Below are 11,582 nucleotides of genomic sequence, written 5' to 3' on the forward strand. Positions count from 1 at the left end.
AGAAGTTTTCTAGGTTTTCTGCTCACTTTGCTCAGGTTTGGGCTTGGGTCTTTGGGCCTGGGCTCAAACTTGGGTTGTTGGGCCCTATGTTGTGGGCTAGTAGGGAGGGTGCCTTGCCACCCTCATTTATCACTTAGCGGTGAGGGTGGGCCTGGCCTAAGAGGTGGACTTTCTTGGGCAGTTGGGCTAATATCTGGTCCATGACCAATTGTTTGCAGATCATGACTTCTGCGGGAGTTGGTAATTATCTGGAATAAGATTGACATTTTTCAAGCGGCTTATGGATAAGGAATTGCTTCTATTTGTTTGCTAGGAAGTGGCTCTCTATTGGTACCGCAATTGCACGCCTGGCCAATGGGGAGGCTAGTCAATGATTTTGCCCTAGAAGACACAGAGTTGTTATTTGTTTATGAGTTCGCTAATTTTAGCGAGCTTATCATCGACTTATAATGAATCTGTTTTGCTTAGAATAGGGTTTTCGGATTTTATTGCCGGCTATCTTGTTGTAAGTATAGTTAGACTCTAGCTTTTGGTAGTTTGCTTGCTATTGATCTTAATGCAATCAATTTCTATTAAAAAAAAAAAACGATTGAATTTAATTCATCGCATTTTTCTGACCGTCAGATTAAAAATTATATATTTATTTTTTAATTTTTAGTATCAATTAATCTTGGCCTTCCATTTTTAATCAAGTTAATGAGGAGTGAATTAGAACCGCTCATTTTGGATAGTGAATGGTGGGGCCAACCTTCTTCCCCTAAGCAATTTTGGCTTTCTACCTTCATTCCTTAGTCATTTTAACTCAAGTTATGACTCACAAGCCATTTTGACACATTTTTTATTTAGATTGGAGATGGTAAACAAAAACGCCTTTGTCATTTTAACTTTAACAATGGAGTTAAGAGATGCCCATTACAAGTCTCACAGCTTCCACCCATTTATTAATTTCCCATACAACACTGTAGCCCAGAACCCACGTACCTCTCAACCAGAGGGTAAGTTATATAAAAATCAACTGCCAGTCACCTCCCCATATATCAACAATATATTAGTTCCTTTTATCTAGAAGCCATCGCTATCCACCGATACCAAGTCCAAAGAATATATAAATAGAACTTAGGTTCATCTCTCTCCATAAAACTCACACACACCCAGCAACAACAATTCCATCAAAGCTTTAGCTTCTTTTACTTCGTTCATTTCCCAAAATGGTTGCCCAACTGGACTCGTACGTTGCCCTAGAAGAAAACCCAGATCACCAATTACAGAATCAGCAAGATGATGATCCATATGAAGCAGAGGAGACACTCTCTCTCTGTGATCTTCCTACACACAAGGACTCAGCTCATTGGGATGACTTCTCCAAAGAGTATCAGAGCTCTTCATTTGATAGAGATGAAGACAACTTCTTTGAGTTCTTCAGTGAAGAGTTCACGGCCTCAACGTACGCATCTGAGAAAAAAGACATCATCTTCTGTGGGAAGAAGCTCATTCCCTGCAGCAAAGAAGAACCACATGTTGTTGCAGCAGAGAAGAAGACGACCCAGAAAAACACAGAAACGAGCAACAAAAGTTCCACCAAGAAATGGGGATTGTTTCGATGGAGAAGGTTTAGGAGATCGAAACCCAAGCTTGTCACTAAGTACTCCAAGCTGAGTCAAGTAAAAGATGGTAGAAGTAATACTATTTCATTTCCCACATCAAAAAGCTACAAAAGGTGTGATCCTTCACTATGGAAAGTGTCGGTTCTGTCTAGCAACAGATCAAAATCAAAGTGGCATTTGTTCATGTTTGGAATAACTAAGTTTCCTACAGAGATGGAGCTGAGGGACATCAAGAGCAGGCAAAGCAGGAGGAACCCATCGACCATGTTTGGGGCTAATTGTGAAGCAAGTAATGAAATAATGGGAAAGGGTAGAAAGGAAATTAGCAGTAATAGTAGCAGAAGCAGCAGCAGCAATAGCAGTATTAGAGCTAAGGGATTGTGGGGTTTGTTGAGAGTTATAGGGTGTAGTAGTCAGCTTCCAAAGGCCGTCCTTCTTTAGTTAGAATAAGAAGCTAGAACATTTTTTGTAATAATAGTGCTTCCATATATTGTAGTTGGAGGGTTAGGACCTCACTATTTGATAATCTTCTCTTTTCTCCTACTGTTTGAAGCATTTTTGTGATAATTAATGGGGTAGGTAATATACCAATTAATCTCATATGCATACGCATGCAAGTTAATCTCATATGGTGTCCTGATCATGCAGATTAAAAGCCACTGAAGCATACAGAAACGTAAAAGATGTGACAGATAATATCTTGTAATGACTATCATATAATTGGAAGCATTACCATGCATGAGCTAGTTTCTAGTGTTTGTATTCTTTTAGGTAATATCTTATAGCCTGAGATTAATGAATTCGAGAATTTCTGTATATCCTACTCAGCAAATTGTCTGTACTCTATTAATAATCTCTTCGATCTTTAAATTATTTAACACATTAATAATTAGTGCCAACCTACTGCCCAACCACCAAAGGAAACAAAAACAAAAGGAACGTTAACAATTGTAGAAATGCGGACACAAGAGATTGCAAAAGGTTTTCTAAACCTTGTAGCTGCCGGTTTTTACAAGAGATTGCCAAGCAGTTGGGCGAGATTTACTATTACAGTACGTTAACAAACTGCAGGCAGAGATTTGCTTATAACATGCCGGCCAGTTTTTGTATCATGATGCAAAAAAATTTAAAGGTTGTGTGCCAGTATTAGGGAGTTATTGGAATCCAAGATTCAAGTTCGATATGTATTAGGGGAACAGTACCACTAGCTGTTCTATAAAACTTTGTTCATGAGGCAACAGGCAAGAGTGAGTATGTCGACTAATTTGAAATTTAATAAAGCGGGACAACACGGGGTCAAGCCAAGCCCTTACCAGCCAGAATTTATGGAAACGGAGAGATGATCATGAATTGAGAAGAAATCCACGTAGAAATGAGTCATTCACATGAAGCTGCCGATTTTTCGTTTAAATGTCTCCTATTCCATAACTTTGAATTTTCTAACAAATTAAAATCAAAATGCATGCCCAATCATGGTTAACGACCCAATATACACGTCACCAACAGATCCAGAAGATTACTTTTCTTTTACAAAAAATTTCTTGATTGATTAGCTTCATGCAGTTTTATCTAGAAGACATCATATATATACCAATTTCCCCTAATTTCCCATCAAAAGAAGAAAAAGAATTAAATAGCTAGTTCGGGAAACTCAATCAGCTCAATTCTCTCTTCACCAAACAGGAAAAATTTAAGAAGCTCAACTACTTTAGTCTAAGCCACTACTCGTCACTTTCTGAACATTGTCATGCATGATATAATAACATGGTATATACCTTAATTAGGGCCGAAGATCGAGCACGCCTGTACATAATTGTGAATTTGTGATCCATCACGTAGATATATATGGTTGGGAGATAGCTTGTCCAAGGTCCATTGCATGCCGGAGACCTCAACCTCGACCTCCATTCCTTGTCTCCGTCCCAATAATTGACCTGGTTGCAAGTGTGAGTATTCTAGAAAGTGATATAGTACGCACATAGTTGCTCAATTAAGGGACAATTTAAAAAAATTGTAATAGACAAGTGGATTTCAGTCACATGTATTACATTAAAAAATAGAAATTATAATAATATAAAACTGTGCATTTATTCTTAGCGGTCATATCCACTTGTACCTCACAGTCCTTCCAAAATTATCCCTCAAGTGAGCAACTCTAATAATACACATACACAACATGTAATACTAGGTAAATAAGTAGAGGATAGTCTTAAGTAGCTAGCCAAGAAATCCAAGGCTTCTATATGCTTCATTAATTTTCATGCGCGCAGTGCATGGGATCCCGTCATATACTAATTAACTAGGAAATTTCATATGAAGGGTTGATGTTGATGCTTGTGATGAGGTCTATCGTGACGTTAGTATGCAGATAGTGTTGGAATATTTCTTCTTGAGAGTGAGATCAAGTACGTTCACATCATGATAATCTGCATGACAATTAAATTGATCTGTTTGCCAATTTCAATTTGTTTTAGACAATGTATGGAGCATCAATATATTTATACTCGAATAAAACATACATTCTGAAACGAAAAATGAATCGGTAAACTTCGGTCACATGTAGAAAATGAGGGGAGTGATCGCTTCCACTCGCACTGCTCTACAATGAATTCAATCTAGAATTAATGATCATAGAAAATCTTACATTAACAATTGATGAACAATGTTTGGATGGTTGCTTAAAGAATCGTTCTTAGATTAATTTCAACTTCAACCATGCATGGCTTATAACAAGGAATGCATAATAACTGTTATTAAGTTTTACCCATTTACCCAAGATAATAGGAAAATATAGAAGCAAAACCTGCAGGCCACACTCATAAGTCTGTCCAGTCGTCTAGACATTACTCGTTAACCTGTTAGACCGATCGAGCTAATGAAAGCAACTAGGTTGAAAACTTGATTCGACCGGACTACTAAAAAACAATATCTTCAAGATCACGCTAGTCATAAGTTAGAATTGGAAACCAGTAAACAAGCTAGTCACCCTACAAGTTAACTGGTAAAAAGGTTGAACTATAACTATAAAGACTTTGCATAACGGGTAATATTCTTCAAGCTACTTTGATTCATAAGCTTGACTAATTCATCTCTTTTCTGATATGATAGTAGGCAATCTTTTCCGCTTTCTATGCATAAAGAAAAGGTTACACATCAATAAAACCAAACCATACAAAAGAGATATTGCGACCCTATTTGGACTTTAAGAGTTGAATATGATAGTTTTTGCTCTTTTGATGAACACGTCTCTGAGTATCCATTCACACTAAGCATAACTTCTGGAACTCTTTACAATTACTAGTCCATGGAATCTTCCCGTATAGTGTGCTTCTCTTTTTTCTTCGAAGACACGTTTTTATGATCCTTGTAATGTGATGTGTTATATTCTGAATGGATGGAGCATGCAACTAATCAAGGATATACATTATAAGTCCGTGACCTAAATCTTGCTGAAAATCTGCCAATGAATTGAAATTAAGGAATTTAGAGTATTTAACCCAATCAGCAATAAGAGAAAATGTATGCAACATTGATTTTTTAACGCAAGGTGAAATATACGTCAGAACTCAGAAGTATGACTTTAATATTGGCGGATCCACTAAAGCTAGTAAAGGATACCACACCCTTAAAATTATAATTTTGAGGCAAGAAAATGTTCCATTACTTTTTTAAATCGATAATAGCCCTACGTTGACGACTTGATGTCACAAAATACTCATATTATCTTTTCAAAATAATGATATGTAATTTATAAAATTCGTAAAAAAGACTTAATAGGTGATTTGAAGCCTTTGTGCAATCTGTTCTCCAACATATTGAGCTACTATCGATCTAAGCTCAGGATATCTTTGTTTAACAAAATATTTTTGTGCAGAAAAGTTTTTTAGAATCTTCCTCACTATTTAAAAGAAAAGGATCTCAAATGAGTGTCACTCTCTCATTTATGTAGGACCTCTCACTTATGTGTTGTGAATATATACATCCCACACGGAAATGGAATATTATTTATGAATTTATAAATATTTAAGCCACTCCATTTATTGAGAATTGATTTTGAATATGAACCGATCACATTATCATTATCCACAACAAAACCCCCGTATTTTAGCCCCAAATTAACACATAGTGCTCAAGAAACACATCATATCGGTATATGCTTCATAGCCTCTTTTCCTCTATGCTGACCCAAATCGAATCAACCACGTGGTGACAAGAATAGCAGCCCTAGCAAGGAAGCAAACACTAACATCCAAACAACCCACCAGAGGCTCAGAACTCATTGAACCCATCTAGAAGACCATCCCACAACTTCCACCTATTTCTTAATTTTCCAAACAAAACTACGAAGCTAGAACTCACCTCTCAACTTTCCCCCCCCGTCTCCGCCTGCTATTCTAGAAGTTCAAGTTATATAATGTCACCTCCCTTGTAAATTATTCTTTATTTAATTATTAGTTCCTTTCATCTAGAAGCCACCTCCACCTCCACCTCCAAAGATATATAATTGAACTTCTTGGCACCTCTCTCCTCACAAACCCAAACTACAATTCCATCAAATTTTCTAGCTTTTGCTTCCTTGGTTCCCAAAATGGTTGCCCAATTAGACTCGAACCTTGCCGTAGAAGAAAACCCAGATAACCAATTACAGAATCAACAGGATGATCCATATGAAGCAGAAGAAACACTCTCTCTTTGTGATCTGCCTACATACAGTGACTCGTCTCATTGGGACGACTTCTCCAAAGATTATCAGAGCTCCTCTTTTGATCAAGATGAAGACAACTTCTTTGAGTTCTTCAGTGAAGAGTTCACAGCCTCAACATACCCATCTGGGAATAAAGACATCATCTTCTGTGGGAAGCTCATTCCCTACAACAAAGAAGCTCCACATGTTGCTACAGTAGAGAAGAAAACCCAGAAGAACCCAGAACAGAGCAACAAAAAATACAGCAGTTCCACCAAGAAATGGAGCCTTTTTCGGTGGAGAAGGTTTAGGGGATCGAAACACAGGGTAGTTAAACCAAGTCAAGTTAAAGATGCTATTAGTGCTAGTGCTACTAATACCATTTCATTTTCCGCATCAAAAAACTACAGAAGGTGTGATCTTTCACTTGGGAAAGTGTCAATTCTTTCGAGTAACCGATCAAAATCGAAGTGGTATTTGTACATGTTTGGAATGGCGAGGTTTCCTACAGAGATGGAGCTGAGGGACATTAAGAGCAGGCAAAGCAGGAGGAGCCCATCGACCATGTTTGGGGCTAATTGTGAAGCAAGTGATGAATTAATGGGGAAGGGTAGCAAGGGAATTAGCGATAGTAGTAATAGAGCGAAAGGGTTGTGGGGGTTGTTGAGAGCGATAGGGTGTAGTAGTCAGCATCCAAACGCCGTCGTAAAGGCAGCTTCGTTTAGCTAGAAGGACATTTTCCCATATTATGTAATGTTCTTTTGGAGGAAATGAATATGATGTGAGTACAACATTTTCTTTTATGTCATCGATGGTGATAATTGAGTATATCATTTGAGTTGCGCTAATTTTGATTCGTGTTCTCTAATTCTTTATTATTGTTTCATATTTCTAAGCATAGTATCTGGCTGAAATGTAGGAAATACTACCGAAATAGGAATGAGACCCCACATCATTTGCTTATAGCCTTATAGTCTTTACGAATATCATCATACTACTTTCAACTAATTGTCAAAACCACGTAGATTTGTTCTCTTTTATTGGTAAAGCATGACATTTTATTATATCTAATTGGAATGAGAGATCAATCGTCTAAATGCTTTAAACTCAAATTCACTCATGAATATATTACGTCATTATATAAAGTTAAAAAAGTGATCGTTTGATACAAATCTTCCACATAAAGATTTAAATACATCAGAATAATAAAATAAACGTTTTGGTAGCACGTTATACACAAAACAAACGGATAAAAAGTAATGTCATGTGTACTACATATGTGATGAGAGTTTATATCTCGTTTTTAATAAGTTTGTTATGCTTTTCATTTGAAATATATATTCTCAAATGCGGTTAAAGAGTATAAAGGCAAGTGAAAAATGCCCTACATTCTGCACTTTTTGCTAGGCCACAGCATGATCTACGGATCTTGCACCAAACAATTACATTTTTAAAACAAAATGTGAGGCCCATTAATCAAAGGTTTGAAAGATTTACAGACAACACGTTATATGTGCTAAAAATACTAGCTACTTGGGATAATACTAGTTACGATAATTTAATGTAATGAAAGGAACAGAAAGTTCAGAAATAAATATATATAGTTAGTGGCTTTCATGTCGGCAAATAGTAGCTTTCTTCACTAACTTTACCAATGGCAAATCGCCGGCCGGCCTTCTAGTCCATTGTACTTTCTCTTTCTAAAATGCGTGACTATAAAACCAGTAAGTGAGGTTGGCCTCGATTAGGTCCCAGTACATCTTAAGAGAAATATAATAGACTTGAGTCAACCATGAAATTTGGCATAAAAAATTTGAAGTCAACCATGAAATTACATATATCATGCATGTTCTCTTTTATCATGGAATACACAAACTGATGTGATTCCTTGAACTTGTGTTTACAAGCAAAACTAATTTGATAATATTCACCTATGGACTAGATTTCTTAATGAGCTGATATTCATGATATTGGCCCTACATGTCTGTTTCTGGAATGGGACTGTATAAGCTTAAATGATCATGAAAACTGTAAAAGTAAATATGAATAGGATCAAATGTTGCTCACTGAGACTCAGAAACGGTCTAGAAATCGGTCTTTTTAATGACTTAGCATTCGGCATTTTCGACACGTTCTCTTTCCTTTGTCTTCTTAACTTGCTTCTCTTCGACCATGGCGATAGATACCAATACCTTTTTCATTTCTCTGAATGGTCAGTGGTCACCATTATTAACAGCCTGAAATAGACTGTCATCTTGAAGCACTAGCATGTATTTTCGTTTTGATTTCCCTGTTTGCTTCGTTTTGATTTCCCATATGCCAGCAATATGTTTTCTTCTCGAACGATGAACTTGATTTTTAGCCAAATGGATTGCAGTTTGGCTGTAACCTAGAACTGACATACTGTTTGATTAAAACCAAGTTTATATGTCATTTCTTTTAGCCATATAGCTTCCTTTCGTGCCCCGCTGCCATATGTTGTGCCTGCAGGTAGTACACACTACACAGTGCAACTAGGTCTTGCACTATAGATTTCCAATTTGATGCCACATTTGATGACCCTGCCTCTGTCACATGTGCTGGAATTTTAGGTATCAAACAAACGTGGAAGAAGAAGATGAATGAAGAAGAACCAGAAAACGAAGAACCAGATGAAAATTAACATTTACAAGTGCCAATATCCTCAAATATATATAACAAATCGTGTAGTTAGCGATGGATCACGTTTCAAAATTATACGAACTTGTCCAATTCTGCACTGTACTTTAGTTGACATATAGAATTTTCTGAAGGCGACATCCAGTGATCCAACGGAAGCACTTCATCAATTCTTTCCTATCTTTCCCCTTATTTGTTGGACCAATGTCAGTCGCGAAATCCAAATGTCTTGAGTTTAGGCAATATTGGTGAAGAGAAGGCATTTTGGAAACTTTCCCGAAACATGAGGACCTTAAAATTACAAACAAAGAGGATCATCTTTTGAACTACCAAATTCTGCAAGGAAATCTTTCAGTTTAGGAAAATGTTTCCATGGCTCGTCGGAGGTGGATAGTTCGCCGTCCCAAGTATTCCATAATAAGATGCGGGCCATTGCTAATTTTGGAGCTTCCAAAGAAAACTTGGACTTCAAGTAACCTTCGAAACTGAAACACTCGAGATTTGGAGCCCTGATGGTTCCTTTCATATCACGGCAGTCTTCTAAATGAAAGAGTTTCATGTGCCAGGCACGTATGTCCATATATTTCAACTTGCAGCAGTTTTTTCAAGATCACCGTCTCAAGCGGAAATTTCGACGAAACAGTTGTAACAGATTCAAGATTCACAGCTTCGTAAACTTGAGTTCGATGGGCCTTCCAATACTTGGCTTCCAACAACATGAGACTGGAGCTTAAAAAACAAATTAATCTTGGAGCATGCAAAAGAACATGTCTTAGTATTGAAACTTGTATGTTGGCATTCCCTTTGTACAAAACTAGAGAGTTCTAGCTTAAGAGAGTGTGTGTTAAATAAATGATCTAATTAGTTGGAATTTAAGTTCAAGGCATGTAACGCAAGACAAGATTCTACTGATTCGTATGGAAGTGTTTGGTAAGATTCATTCATTACATTGTGCATGATTGAGTTCCAGGATTGTTAACTACGTTTCAATCCTGAGGTCGTCCGTTTAGTATTCTCTCTGTGTACGTTGTATATGTGTCATGTGTTTAAGGAAAGTCATCAAGTTTTTATTTCAGTTTTTAAGTCACTGATTTAGTCGTAAAGCTTGTATATGTTTTATCTAGGATAAAAAATAGTTTTGTTATCTTTTAGGGGATTAGTTTCCTATTAGATATCAATCTACTTTAATTAGTCTTTATCACACCCTAATGGTTTTAGGGGGAGTCGGCTCTTGTTGCATATATAGGTTTTGCATTAGGTTTCATGGTGTGTAGCTTTTGCACGATAGAAAAGTTCTTTTGTTTCATAAGGCAAAGCTGTGTCTTGATCATTAATTCATTTGTTCCATGTCTAAGTGAATTAGTGAGTCAAGAATTCATTCATACATCATCCATATCATTCGTATGTCTTGGAAGTCCTACGAGTTCAGTTAGGAGTCAAGCATATTCAAGAATTGAAGATTGACGAGTTGATACGTGTGAAGTGCATCTAGAGGCAGTGAGCAAATTGGTGTGAAGTAGTTCAACCGGCTTGAATGAGTTTAGCTAGAGGTAACCGCGTCCAGTGTTATCCGAGAGGTTGTAAGTCTACTATGTAATTTGACTACTATCCTATAGTGTGTGCTTGAGCACTTGGCCTTCAAGAGTTAAGGCCACGCAGTTGTTTACCTCACCTTGAGGATTTTTACTGCGCAAACATCTTCTATGTTTTTTGGTTCATATATGTGTGTTTGCTTAACACGTTGATTTCTGCTTGTTCTATTTTTCATTGTCTTGGGATAGCAGTCTTATTACAATCCTTGAGATCAATTTAGGTTTTGTGCGTACATCCCAACGTGTTGCCTATTCACCCCCCCTCTAGGCCATCCTAGTACTTTCAACATGATGTTAATGACAGATACTCAATTGAAGGGCATTCGCCAATTTGGTAGAAGAGAGCGTTGCGATCAAATGCACAGTTTTGAGGGACATAGTTTTCAAAGAGGGAAGAAGGGATGTAGATGTAGGCTCGGGCACCACATTACTATCAATGTTCTTGATTCGAACATACGTACTCCAAAGTCAGAGTCGTAATAGACTTCGCTTCGAGGAAGGTCGTTCCGGACAAGCAGTAGTAGCTTTTCAGCCAATCCCGATGCTAATCTAATTTACTAACCGTAAGGCTGATATCTACTTCTTTCAGTCTTCTCTTGAATGAAACACTCAGCAAATTATCCCACCATGATGGCGTCCCTACACAAGTAGCTAGTCATGCGAAGCCTAAATTTGTCCAAGGGATGTTTCTGTTTCTCTTAACTAGTCACATAATTCTAAGTACCTTTTCAAGATGTTGTCGACGAACTTCTTATGTCGTTCGAAATTGTTGTCACCATACTCACCACCCTCGTCAAAATCTAGTATGGGGACCCAAGCCAATACACCCTCCCACTTCTTGGAAAGCAAGCTCATGCGGACGGCAGCTTTAGTTGGAAGACGTTGAAAGATGTTGTGGATAACAAGGTCGGGTAAGTCATGGTACGGTCGACCTACGTACGATGTTGACAGCCATATTAATACGTTGTTATAGAAACGGATTACAACAGACGGAGGCTATTGAGAATTTATCTACGTTGAAAATTGTGATACTTTCTTTACAAG

General features: G+C 37.4%; 2 protein-coding genes across 2 annotated transcripts; both read left to right on the forward strand.

Moving 5' to 3' along the window:
• The first annotated feature begins 1,154 nt into the window (after positions 1–1,154).
• Positions 1,155–2,229, forward strand: LOC112182463. The gene has a single exon (XM_024320957.2). The coding sequence runs from the start codon at positions 1,209–1,211 to the stop codon at positions 2,043–2,045; it is 837 nt and encodes a 278-aa protein (XP_024176725.1). The 5' UTR covers positions 1,155–1,208; the 3' UTR covers positions 2,046–2,229.
• Positions 2,230–6,192: 3,963 nt separating this feature from the next.
• Positions 6,193–7,017, forward strand: LOC112170042. Its single transcript, XM_024307192.1, has one exon. The coding sequence runs from the start codon at positions 6,193–6,195 to the stop codon at positions 7,015–7,017; it is 825 nt and encodes a 274-aa protein (XP_024162960.1).
• The last annotated feature ends 4,565 nt before the right edge of the window (positions 7,018–11,582 follow it).

The sequence above is a fragment of the Rosa chinensis genome, chromosome 1, assembly GCF_002994745.2.
Source record: "Rosa chinensis cultivar Old Blush chromosome 1, RchiOBHm-V2, whole genome shotgun sequence".
NCBI classification, from domain to species: Eukaryota; Viridiplantae; Streptophyta; class Magnoliopsida; order Rosales; family Rosaceae; genus Rosa; species Rosa chinensis.

What these genes read in the sequence shown, in the direction of transcription:
- LOC112182463 (XM_024320957.2), top strand. Translation starts at nt 1,209, where the DNA reads ATGGTTGCCCAACTGGACTCGTACGTTGCCCTAGAAGAAAACCCAGAT.
- LOC112170042 (XM_024307192.1), top strand. Translation starts at nt 6,193, where the DNA reads ATGGTTGCCCAATTAGACTCGAACCTTGCCGTAGAAGAAAACCCAGAT.